Below are 20,160 nucleotides of genomic sequence, written 5' to 3' on the forward strand. Positions count from 1 at the left end.
TTGCGAAAATGGAGAGTAAAGAATTGTGCCTTCTTTGTGGCAGAGTGAGTGAAGAAACGTCGGCAGGGTAAGTTAGAGTGTCGTTTGAAGTAGCACCGGCATTGAGTCAGCCTCAGAGAGTACAATCAAGGCCACCTCCTCAGGAGGCAAAGTTGGCATCTACAAACTAAGGCCCGGTGTGGGTATGGACTCTGAGGATGTCGTCATGACAGGAGGTGAAGGCAGAGTTGGGTCGGAGGGTTCAGCTGGTGCCAAAGGTGAAACTGTCGACAGTAGTGCAGGTGGGCCAAAGGGAGTTGGTAGAACCTTTCGCTCTGGTGTGGCATGGATGAAGGCCCGGAAAAACTGAGGTTGTGCCAGAACCAAATGCGAAATCTTGTCTGAAGTCGGTAAACTTCAGGAGCAGGAAAGGGACTGTTGGTGCTGCCCACATGCTTCTTCGTGAGGGAGCGGAGCTCTGCTTCTACTTCTTATATCATCTTTATGCTTACCAGAGGACTTGGAGTGTGATGAAGAATGTCTTCAGGAACAGGACTGGGTACAAGCCGTGGACTTGGATCGGTCTCTACACTGCATCTTCTTGTGCTTGGCAACAAAGAGCTTCGCCTCGCATTCCGTAATGGAATTCAGGTTCATGGAAGCACAGTCTCAATAGGTCTTGGGAGTCGTGGCACGACCCCAGACACTGCAGGCAAACTTGGTGGAAATCGGTCACAGAAAAGTGTTTGCGAAAGCCTTGCATTGTTTAAAACCTCTCATCTTAAGGGATGACATCACTCGCATACTGGAATATTTTTGAGAAAAATCGAAGTAAGAAGGGGTCTCTAAGAGAAACTCTGGATCTGTGTCTGATGGTGCAGAAGGATATAAACTGATAGCGAATAGGAATGGCGCTTATACAGGCCCCAGAGTGGAATGGTATTGGTGCGAGCCACATTGCCACTTTCCATCGCACAGAGGTACTATGGAAAGGTGTCCGGATAAATTCTGCCACCTGAGGGGAATATTCAAAAGGTCCAGAAGTCTCTATCAGAAAACATCCTTTGCTTTGCTCTCTGAGTTATCATATTTTGTGGAAAGTAGGCCTTTCTAAGGGCCTAACTGGCTTAGAAAGTAAAAACTGTTATTATTAGGTTAAACTGGGTGTACGCTATTAATATGGTATGGTTACACTGGAGATTGGTAAAACAACATGTTTTTTTATTTCTCTGGAATATAGGAAAGTGACAATTGTTTAATGTAAGAATGGTTGTAATGTTTGATTTGCTTATGCTAGCATATGATCAAACATAAATAGATACATTCAACTTAAAAAATCAATAGTAGCAGTTTATTTATACAGTAGATACAAGTCCAGACAACTGTTTCCTGATGCACATCATAGTACAAGGGATGCCCCTTTCACCAAAGTTGGTTTCCAGTACCTTCCACTCATCACCCTTGAATCAAGCCAAATGCACCTTGCAGGATATCAGATCAACTCTTTTTCATCCGAGGTCATGTCTACGTAAGAGTTACACAATAACCACAAGACTAAACCTTCCTCCCCCAACTCAGTCAGTCAACATTACTTTATTGTATAATCAAATAAAATCATAACAATATATGTGTAAAAGCCTAAATATTCAAGATATATCAAAGAGCAAAAGGTTGCTAAAAAAGTTGTTATCACAGGCATAAACCATCTTAAGGATATAACATATGCGAAGGCCAAATTTAAATAGATGCCATACAAATTTCACAATCATAAACAGAGCCTATGGCTGGAAACCAGCTCATTACTGAACAAAATAGCTTAACTGTGCAAACAATACATGTAGGGCATATGATCTTAAACATGAGCATAGGTAGTCTCAACAGTATGACGCAGATACAGATAGGGGACAGTTTTAAATAAGTGTCTTAAAATTTGGGAATCATACATAGAACATGTAGCGAGATACCAGCTCATTACTGTTCAAAACAGCTTAGGTGTGCCAACGGTGCATAAACAGCATATAAGCTTAATACCATAAGACAGATAATTGTCTACTCGTGTGCTGAAAAGTGAGGCTAATAGAGGGATTAAAAAGATCTATCTAAGCTGATATTAAAAACCGCCATAAAAAACGGTAAAACTCACTGATTTGGTGTTTTTAGTAGGAGCAGTGATCAGTCTTGTAAATGTCTAAGTAATACTTGAGGCAGGCTGATGTGTTTGCCACATTTTGCCAAGTCACACAGCTCCACTATATAAAAAACAACATTATTGCCTCTTTGCAGGTTAACCTGTGTGTGAGAAACAATGGTTTTAGCAAGATGCGGCGGGCATCCGATAGTGCAGGGCAGCAACATAGAAGGTGGTTAAACGTTTCCTTTTTATATCCTCAGAGTCTAAATCTATAATTGACTATCATGGAAAGGGAGTGCCATTTTGGGTTCATACCTTCGGTCTATAGGCACATCAGCCTTGCAGCCATGATTTGTCTTAAACATATATTTCCGACTGAGCGCTGGAGGTATGGCTGTGGTTTTAGACAATGCAGATGATGAGTGGCATATGATGTGGCCAGTGCCTCAAATAGCAGAGTGCACTTTAGTTTTAATTTGGCCAAATCAGTTAACATTGACTGCGATTTTATCTTTCCTTTATGGATCGTTTAAAGTAATGAATGCAAAAGCAATTTTTTATTTGACACATGCCAGTCTATTTAGAGAGTTTCCACTGATTTATTTAAATAATTCAACCAAGGATCCTCCTTTTGGATTGAGATCTGTTGAAGGGCTGATTTCAAGGTGATAGGTGGGGCCTTAATAATTCTATAATAATACTTTTTTTTAAATGCCTCTATTAAACCACGTTTGAGCCTCCAATCCCAGTTCTAATCTGACCATACAGTCTACAAATCCTCTTATTTGCTTGAAGTTGCAATTTATCGAGTGTTTTAGTAAAGTTGCCAGGAAAGGCTTCTTGCCCGTAACTGAGTGCTGGTAAGAGGGAGGCCTGAAGCACTAGACACATTGGAATTGTAGATGGGCTTTCTAAAATTGTGTCAAGTTGGCTTAGTCTAATGGTGATCAACGCAGCATTGGTTTTCAGATGGCCCATGTGGGGTTTGATTCCTCCATTTGCTGTCAGCCAAACAGCCAGATAATTATGAGGGGTTGTCCTTTGAACTTTTAAGGGGCCCAGACTCAAGAAATTCTTTTTTTTCTTGGTCGTTCGTTCAAAAACTACAACTTTTGTCTCTATCTCGTTGACTGTCATTTTATTTACTTGATTATATTCATTAAGGGCATTTAGGGCTTTTGGAATCCCTATTTTCGAGCAGTCTAGTAAAACTATATAATCTGCATGTTGTAGTAACGTAATCTTAAATGCCCTGATCTTTGGTGGAATCAAATGTGGATGTTTTAATGCTGAACACATGTCTGCTGTATACAGGTTAAATAAAAGGGGTCCAGGACGCACACTTACTTTAATCCACTGTCTATTAGCATTTTCCTTGTTCTGACTGTTTGAGATAACTTGACCTTCACACAAGTCAAAAATATATTAAATAACATTATTGCCTGCAGCAGATTATTTGGGTTGCCCCAGTTCTGTAGTTTTCATCACAGTTTGTTACAGTCCACTGAATTGAAGGCAAAAGAATAATCAATAAAACAAGCATATAGGGGAGTGAATTCTGGCTTAGGGTTTGCTTGATTAAAAAGGATATAGCCATGATATTGTCCAATGGTTAATTAGGTTGCCCTAAAGCCGGTTTGACAAAACGGAATCAAATCATTTTTTCCACCCAGGACTCTAATTCTTTTAGGAGGACCGAGGCGTATCCCTTTGCTTCAATATCGAGAAGTGCGATAGGACGGTAGTTGTCTGGTTCCAGTCTATCACCCCCTACCCATATTGGGTGTAATATGGAACCTCTCCAACTTTCCGGAACCTGACCTATGACAGAACATGCATGATATGGTAGGAGGAATACAGAAGTCCACAGATCTAAGTCATTCTTAAAAAGTTGGTCTGGGATGCCGTTAGGACATGGAGCATCTGTTGGCCTGATTTTTGAAAAAGAGTTTGAAATCAATTTTGCTGTAAAAGTTGTATCTTTGTTAGAAACCTCGATCTCTGTACTCAAATTATAGATAAAAAAGAACGCCGGTTACTTTGGCTATATACCGTTTGTTTATATGCTTCATCCACTGAGTCTTGTCTATTGCGTTGATTCGTGGTCCGTCTTGGGGCTTTTTGTTTTTGATGTAGATCCACAACCCAGTGTGGCTATGTTTGCCTAATAAAGAATATACATGTAGCCATTCTTTCTCTGTTTGTTCATGCTTAATGGACCAGGCCAGCTGCTTATGTCATTTTAATTGACCCTTCAATTTTTGTTGCATGTCTGTTTTAAGTTGCAGATTTTGAGAATTCCACATCCTGAGGCTCTTCTGCTTGCTTACTTAGAGGACCCTTTTGTTGGGGCTGTCTGGCCTTAGGTCTGCAGAGGTGAAGTATGGGGCCTAATTTAGAGTGGATTTCTTTAGTGATGGTAACCCAATATTCAAAAAGGGGTTTTCCTTTTTCTGCGCCTTTAGAAGTGAACCAATAGTGGATTTTAAGGTTTTAAATTTTTTAAGAGGGACTGGGTCACATTTGATTAGCAGGAATGTGTTTTTTTCATCGCCTTTTGAGGTGCCAATTGTCTTTAGCTGGTCATGCTTCACTGAATTTTATTGTAGCACCGTTCAGAGTGGAAGATGGTCACTCTGGTGAAATGAGAGAATTTTGAAAACTCTACAACTGCTCCACGATATTATCCGGGATGAACACAGTCAAGTGTACTTATTCCTGTAAAAGTTTTAGGAAATTGTAGATTTGCTGTACTGTGTTCCAATGTATGATGGATAGATTTAAGAGTGTGTTTATTGAGCATGGCATGCTATGCAACAGGTTTAGCGGCGTACTCACTGGAATGTACTGGGTCATTGGGGACCTCAATCGATGGAGATTGAAGTCACCACAAATTACTGTCTCGTACGTAGTTAGCATGGTCACAGAGAGCATCATCTAATGAGTCGCATAACTGTGTCATCCTATTTTCCCATTCTGTCCCCAAACTGTTCAAATATAGGTTAATCAATAGGAGCCTTGTGTTGTGGTCCTTCATTATTTAGCCTCCTAGTGTGATTGCTTGTATCATGTGGTTGTCGCCTGAGACTTTTTTTTACTTTTAGCTCCAGGCCAATATTAAGATATATGGAAAGGCCACCAGAGAACCTTCCAAATATGTTAATTTTATGCACTGCATGATGAATTTCATGGAAGCTTGGTATGATTGTTTCAAGTAGAAACATTAAGTCGTACACTGCGATCAAGGATCTTTTATGGGACGATTTAAGTATTCTGACCAATCTGGTTACGTTCCATGATAGTATCTTTAGTTTTTTCTTTGTTCCGCAAGTTGTTTGCTAGGACCAGTTTTGGATGTTGCTAGATAGAGTGGGAGCTAACCAGTCCCAGTCCGGTTTACTATTTCCCTCAAAATGTCCCATGGAGACCTTTCAAACTGAGCCCCTCATGTTTGTATACCGTCATGATATACTCAATTTGCACTGAGTTGGGGTAGTTTTGGAGTAACCTGTGCTTCTTAAGACACTGTAAGTAAATGTTTGTGAGTTTTTGGTGCTGCAAAGGAATAGGATATTTAGGTATCATAAGTCTTGAAATCCCAATGAGAGGGATTTCAATGTGACTATTGCGGACTCTCTTCATTTTGTGGGCTCCAACAACGTTTTAAATTCTATACTCAAACTATCGTATGAGGTTATTTTAGACAGGTCTGGGATAACTTTGAATAGGTGCAGTAGATTGGAACGACTGAGACTGTTGTGGTTACCCTCTGAAGAGTATTCTGGTGTGAGCACCAAATTGGTAGGACTAGGTTCACTACAAGTTCCACTGGATTGATATTTGGGGCTTGTTTGGGTAGCCCTTACTTGTTCACTTGAGAGTATACTGGAAGTGACAACGTTGCTTATATGAGTGTCTCTATCTTTTTTTATTGAAAGGCCATTAAGGCAACCGTCTAGAGATGCTGTGTGTGTGTATTCTTCATTTTGTTGCACACTTGTGTTATTATCTGGCTGCAATCCTGAACTTTCGCTTAGTTTGGTGGCGGCTAGTCATGTGGAAGCTGACTGAGCATGCAACAAAGAGGGCGTCATTGATGAATTTTGCAAATTAGAGGAACCTGCTTCGTAATTGGCTAAAGGGAATCCAGGAGCCATGATAGCTGGAAGGTGAAATATTCCCTGGGGTTCTGCAACTTTCTTACCTAGTCCCCTTGCTTCAAAAAGGGGATACACATTGTTTGCCTCAGTCATTGGCCACTTGTTCATTTAGATGTTGGTTATTCATTTGCTTTTTGGCTGCTTTATTTTGAGCCTCTTTTAGTAATTTTTGGGATCTTTTTGAGAGTACACTTGTCCACTGGTTATCCTTATGTATAGTAATATCCTTGTTGATGTTAGGAGAGGTTTTTTCCACTGTAGGCTTTTTGAGGGGTGTAGAGCCTTGTTGAGCATCTTTATAAGCGTCCGTCCTACGAATATCTGAACAATTACTTACTGGCTTCTGCTTTGATGCAAAAGGCTTGAGAGATATATATGAAAAACGTCTGCCTGGCCCCCTAACACAGAGTCTGGATTAGCTGTTTTCTCAGTGAATACATTTACAGGATCCATCGGGTCTCCTGTAACAGTAGCTCGATTCGTTTTTCTCTGATTGTAGGCTTACCAGATCCAATGTAACAGGAAAAGTGTGTAAGCCAAGGTTTTTGAAGCGACGAAAAGCACGTTTCCACTCAGATCATAGAGGCTAAAACCTCCAGTGAGGTGTTATTTTGTGTCAGCCATATGGTGTATTTTTCTTTCCAGCTGAGCTGGCGCATGGCTCCTTTTGTTCAATGTTGGTAAATTTGGCAGTTGAGGTGACTTAGGCTTGAATCAGCTCTAATTGCAGTTCTAGATTCTCTAAATGCCACATGACAGCTTTTATTGTAGCCACCAAAGACATAGAAATTGTAGCCAATAGTTCGCTCTGCTCATTGTACGGTTGATGCTTTGGCAAGACTGACCTATTATAGATGCTCTTATCTCATATAGGGCAATGTTCCTAAGGCATCGTTGGGTGAGCCTGGCATTGCTGTGGCATGGAGGCAGTGTTTTTGTCCTGGTTGTGATCCTGAGAACATGTTTAGGTTCATGAAAATGTTTCAGGTCACTCGCAATACCTGTTGGCTCTATCAAGCTGGCGGTGCTCTTACGATCCTCCGATGTGAGGGTTCCTACTTCCTGCATTCTGTCATTATGGATTTGAGCAGTGGTTGTAAATAACGCCTTTAAAGGTATTGAGGAGTTATGATGGACTTGATACTGTGGGGCTTTAGCCTGAAAAGTTTCAATACTGGCACACAATGTTTTTCCTTCTGACTTTGATGTAAAGTTGAATTCAGTTAGGATGCCGTCTGATGGGCTTTACGAGGAAATTTCGATTATGGAAGTAGCCACTTTTTGTTCCTCCGGTAGGGTGAGGTTATATTGTTTTTTTCATTATGCTTGGCTTGCGACTTAAGGGGTGAGTCGATCTCATCCATCACATTTTGTAGAACTATGCAAGTGGGGTTTTGTGCTGGGAGAACGTTAGGGGAATGAGGCATTGGTGTTTTTTTTTACTGAAGACATCATCAATCAATACTTTCTTGCCCGTTGCAACCTAACACCTGCTTTACTTATAGCTTGGTCAGGGTGTGGATACCAACTTTGAACCACCCAGGGGCTTACTGGTGATATCTCGGGTTGTCTATGGGTCGTGCTTCAATTTTGGCTAACTGCACTTGCCGTACTTGTTGATTGGAGGTCATTCCGAACTAGACTGGGCATTAATCCTTTGAGGTTAAATTGCCCGGGTTGTGGTGGCCCTGAAATTAGTCTTGCAGCAGTGCCTGATCATTGCTTTTGTGCGTCGCTGATGGCATAATATATGGGATGATTTCCACCCATAAAGGAATGGCGTTTGTACTCTGAGTTTCTGATTGGGCTCCTTCTTGACCACTGCACATCCCAGCACTCAGCAATGGGGCAAAGTGCTGTTGACATCCGAGAGAGGTTCAGTAAGGTCAGAATAATCAGTAGGCCTGGGCTGTATTAGACCATATTGCCTCTATTGTTTATTGGTTTGGTAGAGCAAATCCTTTGGTAAGGAGGCTTGCTGCACCAGTTATGCCAGTACTTTATTTTAGTCACTTTTAATCGCCTTTAGTGAATGGTGGAGTGGAGGCAGATAAGTGTTGGTAACTCTTTGGCTCATGTGTCTGTAAATAATATTCAGGCTTCATACCTTCAAGGCTTCAGGGTTCGAGAAGGGAACACCGAGCCCCACCGGCAAGCTACACCTAGCTCTAGCTGGGCCACTTCTGCAGGGGGCCGGGGCACACACTTTGCGCTGGGCTACTATGGATGCTGCGCTCGTCCTTGAATGCCGAGTGCAGGCTGGCGGCTGGGAGCTCACGGAGGCCCGCTGGGTCTTTTACAGGTGGCGGGGTGATATTGCTTGCTCAAGAGCAGCAAGGGCAGAGGCGTGAACAGAGAATGCTGCAGGAGAAGTACGGGAGATGTATGGGGGAGAGGTACGCAGGAGCTCTGCTGCTCTACCAAAGTGCTGGTGTACAAGCTCTCCTCAGCGTTCAGCTTCAAGCCACCATACTCTGCTATTCTGCTGCACTCTCCTCCTCGCCGCCGCACCGCTACCCCCCACATCCTTGCCACCTCCTCCACTCCGCACCTCGGCACTGTACAACTGCAATGCCAGAACTCGGAATTGGAAGCCTCTCTCTGAATGTGCATGACTCTTTATTTATTAAAAGAAGGAAAGTAAGTAGTCTGCAGGGACAGCGGATGGTTGTGGGTGGACCAGAACGCTGTGTGAAGTGGGGCAAACAAGCAAGAAGGGGCTGTTGTGTCCTTTCCCAAGAAGGTCACCGTACGCCAGCTGAAGACAGACTGGAAATATTCTAAAAAGTATAGTTAGAAGCAATAGTTTCCTCCCCCAACTCCTCAGACTTAATGCAAGCAAGGAAAACAAATGATCCCCCTTTTGATGTCACATCCTGTATCCATGGGGCTCCTGTGTAGATTAACTATAGCACACATCCCAAAGCAAATGTATCTGACCGCTCTTGGTGAATGTAACCCAGCACCCAGCCACAACATCTCTCAGCTTGCTCTATTAACCTGGCTCTATCAACTAGACATCTGACACTGTCCTCACAAATACAGCCAAACCTAGGAAAGCCTTATACTAAATTCCTCCTGAAATCCAATGCTGTATAATAAGAAGAACTGTATAATAAGAAGAACTGAGTAGAACGGAGCCTCCTAGTAACACCATGACCAATGCTCTTTATGGACTTTCATGACGATGCCCCCTGGACGGAAACCATACCTGTCTGTACTTACTGCGGTTCCCCAGCAACCTTGGCCGATGCCCGGTGGAGCTGTTCATGCAGTTACAGAGGAGTTTGGCTCTGGTTCACCCCTCGGCCGTCAAAGACCCAGCCGGACATCGGACATTGTGTTCCCCGTCTCCCCGTTGTGTTTATTTTCCCTACCCCACCTCCTCCCTCCGTGATTCTTTGACTGCCTTCCCTTTTTCCAGCCTGACTTTTCTTTGTCACTTGAAGTTCTTTCCCCCTTGCTGTTTTTTTCTATGTTTTGCTATGCTTTAGTAACTCGTGTAACTATGTTATACTGTTTCCATTTCTATGTTATGCGACGCTCCAGCAACTGATGCAACTATGTAACAATGTTCTGAAACAATGTCCTACCTCATTTAAAGCACTCTGATACCTCCGGGTCTAGCCAGCGCTATATAAACCTTTTCAAGTAAAAATGAAACAAATAAAAGAATGTGACTTACATAGTACCACGGTCCTACCCCTATTTTGTCCAGTGTTTCCAATATTCCCCACTCTCACCCTAGGAATTGAAGACGCTTTGGTCATGCAACTTCTTTTGGCTATGGAAATTATGTACAAAAAGCACCCAAGTCACAGTAACCGTGACAACAAGGGGCTTCGACATACTTACATCTTCAGGTTCTAGGATGCCTGCCAAGCATTATACGATGTTTACTTCCAATAGATGGCGATGCACCTCAGGGCTGTAAAGGGCTCCGTTTAGAATAAAGGTTTTGGAAGTCATTACCTCATATTGTCACAGCATTTCCTGTATGTTCCTTGCTTTGTTTATGGTATTTTTATACCAGCTTCTTGTGGTTTATTGTTGTTTATTGTAGTATTGCAGATTCTCTAGCACTCAACCAGTCCTATAGCTCAGAGGTTTTCATTTGTAATACGTTTTACTATTAATATTAATATTAATATTATTTCTTGTTTTCCCTCAACTCAGAATCCTGTGCTGCTCCATTTTGTTCTGGCCTGGAATTATTATACTTGCCACTGTTTTTCTTAGAACGAAGAAGATGACGTCTAATAAAAAGAATTGAACAATTTCTAAATAAGGTTCATAAAGTTAAAGGGGCAACACTGGTGAAATAAATGCTTATGGCCACACAGACCACCAGTTGATTAATAAGGAAAACTGTAGGTAGTCCATTTTAATTGATAAACTTCAATACACTGAATGCCTAATCAAAACCATTACACACATCCAGAGTCCCTGAACACAGGAACAGAAAAAATAACATTCTTCCATTCATTTCACCAAAGGGAATCAAGGGCTGTGAGGACTTTTGTCAGGATCAGGGGCAGTCAGTGGTTATCGGTCAGTAATATGGGTACAGTCTATTACCACTGATGTTCTATGGCCTCAAATATAGTGTTACACTTGAAAAACTAAGAGCTCACTTTGTACGAGGGCAGGACATAAAACATATGCAAGGTTGTGGTTGAGTGTTTAGATACTGTGTGGGCAAATAAAAATGAACTTAATATCCACTGAGATTTAGATCTCTGAAAATTATAATAAATCTTCATAAAAACAGAAGAGGAACAGTTAAAATACATACACAAAAAGGCAGAAGGTCTAAGAACTTCCAGATGCCGAGACATTCCCCCAAACACTATTACAGCACATATGCAGTAAGATACTATTTGAGAAAGTCCCCTCTTTCCGCATGGTTGCCCCCACTTTTTGGTGAACTGCTAATGTACTTTGATTAAGTGTGCCTTGGGCTCCTGCCAATCAGTTACCCAGCGCCTATGTTCTTTCCCTAAAACTGCATTGAAGACCAATTCCATTTGGCACTCTCTGACCACAGGTCAGTCCCTGGTAAATGGTACCACAGGTACCCAGGGCACTGTGACCAGGGAAGGCCTCTAAGAGCTGCAGCACTTATTCTGCCACCCTTTGAGACCCTGAACCTTTACACTCACACAATGCCTTTGCAGGGTGCATTTTTCGGTGCAGAACAAAGTAAAGAGTCGACATGGCACACATCCCTATGTGCCATGCCTACAACCCACTGCCCTGGCATAGATCAGCCACCACTCTAGCTGGGTGCACTATAACAGTGTTGATGGTACAAGTGCATTAGCCCTATACCCCTACAGTGTATAAGCCAATTCTTAGAAATTGCAAGTGCAGTAATGTCATTAAGAGTGTATGGTGCTGGGAGTTTGTCATTACGAACTCCACAATACTATAATGGCTTTGTTAAAAACTGAGAAGTTTGGTTTCAAACTTCTCAACACATTAAACCCACACTGATGCCAGTGTGGGATTTAATGCAAAATCCACACAGAGGGCATCTTAGCGTTGCCCCCTGAAAAATGACTACACTATTGTCCAGGCTGAGTGGCTGCTCCCCAGCTTCCACCACCAGACATGTTTCTAGACCCCTGGGTCGAGAGCCTGGTGCTCTCAGGGGTCTGAAGCAATGCACATCTTGGGACGAGGTGCCTAGCCGCCTCCTCACGATGGACAGGGTCCACGAAGGGAAAGCTTCAAAGGCTTGCCGCCTTTGTGAGCTTCCCCAGACCTTTTGCTGCTTCCAACAACTGATCCCCACCGGTTCTGACACCCACTTTGGGAGGGAGAACCAGCGGGAAAATCAAGTGTGGAAGGGAGGTTTGCCAACCTTTGCCAGCAAACCCACCCCTCAGGTGGGGAGGCGAGGTGAAGCACAACACTCAGTCCCCGCATTCTTGCAGATGGGGGGGGGGACCAAGCCAACAAGGGTGAGGCATATGCCCCCCACCCACTGGAGGGTGGCATAATAGCAGATGTACCCATCCCAAAGAAGAGACCCATTGATCCCAACCTTTTACTTACCTGTAACACCCCTAAATCTAGTATTTAGGGTCACTCCTGAACCTTGCCTCCTCAGTGCACCAAAGACCAAGAAAAAAAGAAGAAGCAGGACCGAACAGCTGTGCCGAAGCTAAGAGGAGGAGGACGCCCACTGACCTGGCTCCAGCTCTACCGGCCTGTTTCCACCTCGAACCTGCAGAAGCGAAACTTCGGTGTGTCCTGCAGCCAGCAACCTCAAGAAGCCCCGAGGACCTGCCCTGCCTTCCAAGAAAAAGACTTTGTCTCCTGTGAACACCGGATTTGTTCACCAACAGACTCCAGCTCAGGCAAAATCTGCAAGTCTACACCACGTGGAACCCGTCCCCACTGCCCGAGTTCGAGTGGCCCAACACCACGAGGAGGTCTCCTTGGCGATTCTGACCCAAGATCTGGTGATCTCTGACCTGCTGCGAACCCCTCAGCGAAGCCTGCAGCTTCTTTCTGGAGACTTCCTCCCACCGCAACCAGAGCTGATAAGAGAAACTCAACGCCTAAAGACACCCCCGCACCCGAAGCCTCACAGGCTTGGGTGGGCCAACCAATGGTATCCCAGCATCCCCAGGCATACCAACTTACCTCTCCAACCTGTGGTCACCTCCAGAAGATCTCCGTCCCTGAGCCTGCAGTATTTGTTGAAACTGGAGAATCCCCATTGAAACAAACAGGGCACCCAACGCCAAAACAGCACTCTGCACCGAGCCCCCCCTGCGGTTACACTTTTTGTGCTAAATAGGATCCCCCTTTGCACTGAGCCTAACACCAGAAGCTTAGCTACTACAATCCAGTGGCATGTTTGTAAGCTGCCACCAATTAGGGGCCCCCTACCCCCCAATGGATGACACTGGGCGTCAGCACTCTGCACCCGGCCGCCCTAGTGACACTGAGGGTGTAACAAGAGTGCATACTAGACCCTGGCAGAACCCTTGTTCTAACCCCAGAAGCTCAACCCCAAAGATCGATTACTTATCTGGTAACCGTTAACTTCATTTCTCTCCAAAGGAACATATTGACTGTTTTTCTCTGAAAAATGTGTGGAGTTGATTTGTATGGAAAACTAAACGAGTACAATAGTGCAAAACTGTTTTTACTTACTTTTTCTCTAGGAAATGTCCCACTGTGATAACTAGACATATCAAACCGAGTAGAAAAAGTAACTTAAAAAGTAATCTGCACAGTAATTTTAATAACTTGACTTACCTGTATTCCAGCCAACTACATTTGAACTTGCGTTCACTTTTAAACACTGCATACTATATTGCAAAGCATGTATTTAACTTACCTGTGCCAGGCTTGGCTTGGTTCTAGAAATAAAATAACTAAACAATATTTTTATACAAACAAAATGGGTCTGAGTTCAGTCTTTAAGTGTGTGACATCATTTGCTGATTGAATGTGTACAACAAATGCATAACACTACCCTCTGATACAGCCTTACTGCTCGCCCACACTACCACAAATAGAGAGTAAGGCGCTATCTACTTTTACCTTTGCCTATCTTTGGGGTTCCACTGGACTCTGAGGACACACACTATACCTCATTTTGGTATAGTACACACGGAGCCAGCTTCCTACATACTACAGTTTGAACAACTTGGGGCCCAGCAGTCAATCTTAGTCCCAAGCAAAATCAAAGGCCTACAAGGATGGTTGGGCCATTAAGGACCGATACAGACCTAGGAAGAACAACTATTGGAACTTTCCACGTATGAAGGTTAGAATGTTTTAAATTAATCAGGGAGAAAAAGAAAGATAGACAACGGAAGGTTGGAGCAGAAGGCTATACCAGAGACAATTGGCCCTCTAGCTCTCTGTTATATTCACTAAAAGTTGCACTTTTTCAATGTAACAGTAACAATAATATTAGTAATAACAGTGTAAATAAAAACACACAGTGTTAGATTGATATTATTGCTATTACTTGTATCAGTACCACATTATTCTGAATACAAGATCACTGCTGTTTCATGCCTGATGATATTAGCTAGCACATAACTTTTATGCAGCTATTAAATATAGAATAGGTAAAAAATAAGGAATCATTAATTTTCTAGAAATGGAAAGTGTGCTAGCAGCTTGTACTGCAGCTGTAGTAGAAGCTGCTAGCTCACTTTTCATTTCTAAACAGTTAATAATGCATAAATGACATAAAATAAAGCATAAAAGATAATACTATTGTTATTACAACTTTGAAAGAGTGTGACAGAGCACATTTCAATACTGATACAAAATAAATCAAGATAAAAATAATCAAATAATTATTCACTTATCTCGTGCCCAGCTAGTATGCATAGAAAAACGTTGTGATTTGTTGTTTCAAATGTCTAAAGCTTTGGAGTTCTAATTGTTTCAATGTAAAGGATTACTCAGTTGCAGCCTCTCATTTTATGAACACATCGAACTTTTGAAATAGTTAACAAACATTGGCAATGTTAATGGGCCTGGCTTTAAAGGAGTGATGTATGGTAATGTAAAACATTACAGGTAAATAGCATGGGAATAGATATATATTTGAGTGGAAGCAAAGAACTCTAGAATAATATTGGTGCAGGTAAAAAGGTCACGAGAGAGTAAAAAAATCCATGTAAGTTATGACTGCCCTCCTCCCATCTGTGCTGCTGCTCGAGAAAAACAACACAAATGATCTACTTATCAAGAACAATGCAATGTGTGTGTCCCTGAAATGATAAATAAACAAATGATCGCAATTGTGTGGAGGGTAAGTTTTTTTTGTACAAGCATACAACTTCTGCCCAATCAAAACATGTACTCCTGACTCGTAACATGTGGATGGAGCTAATGCCCCTCTCTAATGACGCTGACAAAATTGTTTGGCGGCAAGTCAGACCATAAAAGGGATGTTATTGTCAAGTTTCCTTCCCCTCGTCGTCTGTATTTGTCTGAATTTACAAATAAAGATTTTCCCCAAAGCACTTGGCCTGGAAATAATGTCAAACTGCTTAAGGAATGTTATAAGCACAAAATGTGGGATTATTGATTCATTAGAACACTTACCTTGTTGACCAGAACAAAACAATCCAGAACGGAGTCCTCCCGCTTAAGTAACTGGAACCAAAGTATTTGTGAGGGTTTCAACTGTTCCTGAAGCCAGGTTTTGCCACTTTGTGTCAATTCCACTCCTGCAAGCCGAACAACCAAACCACCATTTGACTGCCCTGTCAAAAATAATAAATTTCAGATGTATTACCACATACAACATACATTTATTTTCTCATTCGAAGGTTACAAGTGACAACTTAGACAATTTGCTTTTCCTTCATTCTCATCTATTTGATGTCACTCGGAGCCCCTCACGGGAAAATAATATAATTATTGACAGCTCCCCACCTAAAGCGATATGTTGTAAATAGACCTTGTAGGGTAAATACAGGGTTCCGAATAGTCACTGCTACGACATAGAAACTGAGGAACGAAAAAGTAGTTTCCCACTGTTGTTACATAATAAGGGGGAGGATTGCTTACCCCGAGTACTTCACCGGGTATGGTTCTCAAGAGACAAATAGTAAAATGAGGCATGACATTTTAATCCATCTTCTTCCTCTTCTCCCAGGCCTCCACAGCCCAAATGGAAGAGGGAAGACGGTGGGTGGCACTCTTCCCCTGTCAGCCATGTATGTCTGTTGACCCGCGTTGAAACATAATTAAAGCTGCACTGACTCAGTCAGTCAGTGCAGGGCAGCACTGGCTCTCAGCAGCATGAAGAGAAGAGAACAAATATTTTTAAAGGAAGGGAAATTACAGAAAGGGGAAGGGGGGCGAAGTGAGCACTAGTAACAATGCGACCGTCCATGTGAGAAATGTGAGGTCTTCTCTGTTTGGGGGTTTGAATGGACTCTTCATGAGTTGAGTTAGAACTACGTTCAGGTGGCAGTCCATGGAAGGAGCTCTTACTGGAGGAAAAACTCTAACCAATCCTTTCATGAACTGTTTGATGATTCTGCTCGAGCACAAAAAGAGAGAATTTGAAGAGCGTCTATATCTTGATATTGCAGTGAGATGTACCTATTAAAGACGGATGCGCCAATCCTGACTGAGTTAGCGAGAAGAGATAGAGCTGTATCTGCTCAGATGATTCCTGTAGAGGATGCAGATTTGTTTTCTGGCACCATAAGCAGAACCACTTCCGTTTCAGCTTATATGTTTTTATTGTGGCCTCCACCCTTGCCTGCAAGAGAATGTCCCTGCAGTCCTGAGGAATATTCAGATCTCTGAATTCATGGAATTCAGAAGCCATGCGCATAAGAGGAGAGAAGTCAGGTCTGGATGAAGGCCTTGGCCTTGGCTTATCATCAAAAGTGTTCAGGATGTTTTTCAGGTGAATGTGTTTGGATTCCAATAGGTGGAGAAGCTCAGTGAACCAATGCTGTCTAGGCCACCTGGGGGCTATCAGGAGGAGGAGGAGACACAGCTCCACTTTTCTTCTGTTGAGAACCTTTGGTATGGGGAGGAAATTGCTGGCATACATCCCGGACCATCTAATCCAAAAGGCATTCCTCCACAACCCTGGGTGTGGTTACCGACTTGCATAGAACTGGCATTTGCTGTTCTCGTTTGTCACAAGAGTTCCAATGCTGGTTTGCCCCAGAGAAAGAAGATGCTGTCCAGCGTTGACTGATCCAGCCCCACTCGTTGACTGATCCAGCCCCACTCGTGGAAGCTGCCCTTGGTTCTGCTGAGCATGTCTGCTAAGAGATTGTTTGTTCCAGGAGCATGTTCGGCCTGCAGCGTTATCTTGTGGGCTGTTAGCCAGCTCTAGATTTCCTGAGCTTCCTTGGAAAGCACACCATTATTTATGAGTGACAATAATGAACAAATAAATTTGTCCAAATGCCTTGTGGAAATAGGCTCCCATTCTAATTGTTGCATCTGCTTTTCCACCTCTTGTCTTTCTCTCTCCCTTAGGTGGAATCATTGTGCTGCAACTATTCAGGTGCAGTATTGTATGTTTGATTGGCTATCCTTTACAAGAAAAGGAGGTCTTATGCCCCTCAGGGATGATAAATTACTATTTTTTGGCCCTGATGAAATGCCGACTGACCTTTGGGCAATCAAGGCATGAAACATGTCAACCTCACTTTGTTGATAGATGTCCAGGTACATTGTGGCCCAATGATAGCACCACTGTTTTTATTTATTCCTCGTAGCCTTACCCCATAAATAATTGTTCTTAGGGCACCAGAGTCTGTTTTAGGCACACTTCACTTTCCACCAGACACACTTCCGCGCTGTCCCCTCTTATGCATTCACCTAAATGCGTATTCGGATCAAAAGATCTCCGACAAAGAGCCCCCATGCCTGTCAGGCATTGCAGCGCCGGCCGGACAATGAGGAAGCATGACACCCTAACTGGTGTGTGAGGGCCTTAAGATCTGACCTTCTGGTCTCCCTGCGACAGTATTGACCAGCTTTGTGGTTTCACCACCTTGTGATGACTTTGCTTACGAGGAACTGCTCCTACTTTGATGGCTACTTCCTTGGGAAGCGTCAGCGATCTTGTACCCCCTTCTTTGTTCATGTAATGCATGCTGGTGGTATTGTCTGTAGAAACTAACACTAAAGACTCTGCTATCCGTGATAGGAAAGCTTGGAGACAGAGATAGATGGTTTTGAGCTCCAGGTGATTGATGTGGTTGCTATTCTGGAGCGGAGACCACTTTCCTTGAATTTGGCGGTCCTGCAGATAACCACCCTAGCCCTCGATTGAGGAATTACGAAGTTGGGCATTTGAGGAAAGAACATGAAGCCCTCTGACGGGTAGGAGGTATGGGACAATCAGGCTAGATCTTCACAAGATCCTAGATTGATCCTTCTGTTTGAATCCATAATTGTTTAAGCTCTTCCTGTGTTTCAGGCATGCAACATGTACCAGATTGATCGCAGAGGACATAATGCACAGAAGTGATTTGAACAGATGCACTGAAACTGACTTTTTCTGGGTAGTCTGAGAGCCAGTTCCTTGAGCCTTCGTTGCCTATCCTGGGATAGAAAGGCTTTGTCTTGGACGGTATCTAAGGCCGTGCCCAGAAATATTATTCTCTTGGATGGAAGTAGTTGATGATTCCTGATAATCTACAGTGAGACCTACTTTGTGAAACAACTATAGGAAAGTCTCTCGGTCTTGCTCCCTTCACTTCCACATAGTGAAACCCTGTGCATCTTTCCCACCACCACTAACAGCATTACAATTTGTAGGAGTGTGGTGAAATTGGAGTGGAGCAGTACCACTAGAATGATGAACCTCTTCTCTCCTAGTGTGACATGCTTTAATATATGGTTTGCCAAATACCATTAGGAGGCAAGAGGTCAATCTTATTGGGCACTGGATTCCCTTATTAGTATGTATCTACTTGTGAGGCTAGTGATGATTTCTTATCTCTGAGAAGGTATGAACAGAGACTGAATCCTAGTTTGCTAAACCTGTGTGAGAAGTGGGATACCTATCCATTAGTTTTGTTATTGCCTCTTCCGCAACAAGGTTTAAAAAGAAAAACATTGGTAAAGCAGGATTTGTAACCCTTTTCCTGGAAGTGCTTTCAGGAATAGGGCCACTTCTTGGAAATATCCTCACGTCTTTCTAGGTCCATTCACCATTGATCAAAATCAGTTGAAGATGACAGTGAAGTGCTGGTACCTTGGAATGGGTTGCCATTCAATTATGCCTACCAAGTGGGCTGCCCAGATCTCAGCTTGTGGCACAAAAACCATGGTATGAAAAATGTTTTTATATTTGGGCATAGATTCGACCCACTGTATGTGCCTCCGTCATCCTTCATGGTATTCTTGCTGAGGTAGAATTTGCAGACCATTTGCAAACCTTCCCACTAAGAAAATGTAGTCTAGAGCAAAACATTCCTTGTTGTAGTAGGCATTCAGATTTTGAGAGTCAGTGGAGTCATCAAACGTACACAGGCCTCAAAATGGTAGATAGGAAAATGTGCTCCCAGTAATTCAGATTATATTTTTATTTGAACTACAAATTCACAAACCATTCACTCACTGAGGAGCCCATACATTCAAATAATTCACCAATTCATGCTCACCAGTATGCCACTTTGACAAAAATATCTAAACAACTACTCAACAAATTTACACCAAGTTGGAGATATGTGTGCGTGCCCAAGGTCATTTTCTTTGTGGTCCTCAATGTGTCCTCGAGTGTGAATCGGTATATCTTAAATAATCCTTTTGAGATTAATTTAGCATTGTTTAGTTGGGTCTCTTGCAAGTTGGCATAATATCTTACAACAAAAGCATTGGTATGCATTCTGGACATATATACTGGTGTTCACTATAACTGCTAGTTTGATTGTGATGTTGTGGTTGTTGTTGAGTGGTGTGATGGCAATACTCAGCACCAAGTTACATAAAAGTTTAATTTTCATCAATTAGATGGAAGATATGGCCCAGCGTCTGAAAATTCCAATAAAAGAAGCAAGCCTAAAGCTGTGTACACAAACCATATGTGAATAAAGGTCTTTAAAAAAAAAAAAAAAAAAGAAACAAGCCTCAGTCAACCACGTTTCTGTGGTCCAGTCGGAGTTTTTTTTTCTTTTTAAAGACCACAAGCACTCACAGGGCTAGTGCTGTCTAATCTCTGTTCTGGTTTGTAATAAAATAATTACCTATTGAAAAACACTGTGAGAAAGTCCCTCTTTTGCATGGTTTTGATTTGGTTTCAAATGTAGTGCACAGGGTCTTTGCGAATCAGGTGCCCTGTGCCAGTGCTCTTTCCCTAAAGCAACCTCCCATTAGGTACTTCTGCCCCCTGTAAGTCCCTAGTAACTGGTACCCTGG

General features: G+C 42.7%; 1 protein-coding gene across 1 annotated transcript in view; it reads right to left on the reverse strand.

The window, feature by feature from the left end:
- MISO1 (mitochondrial inner membrane subdomain organizer 1) overlaps positions 1-20,160 on the reverse strand; it is a 142,080-nt gene that overhangs the window by 53,020 nt on the left and 68,900 nt on the right. The window contains exon 4 of the mRNA XM_086944122.1: positions 15,361-15,521. Within this exon, the coding sequence (XP_086800248.1) occupies positions 15,361-15,521 (161 nt within the window). The remainder of the gene's footprint in view (positions 1-15,360; positions 15,522-20,160) is intronic.

This window comes from Lissotriton vulgaris, chromosome 11 (assembly GCF_964263255.1).
Source record: "Lissotriton vulgaris chromosome 11, aLisVul1.2, whole genome shotgun sequence".
Taxonomy (NCBI): domain Eukaryota; kingdom Metazoa; phylum Chordata; class Amphibia; order Caudata; family Salamandridae; genus Lissotriton; species Lissotriton vulgaris.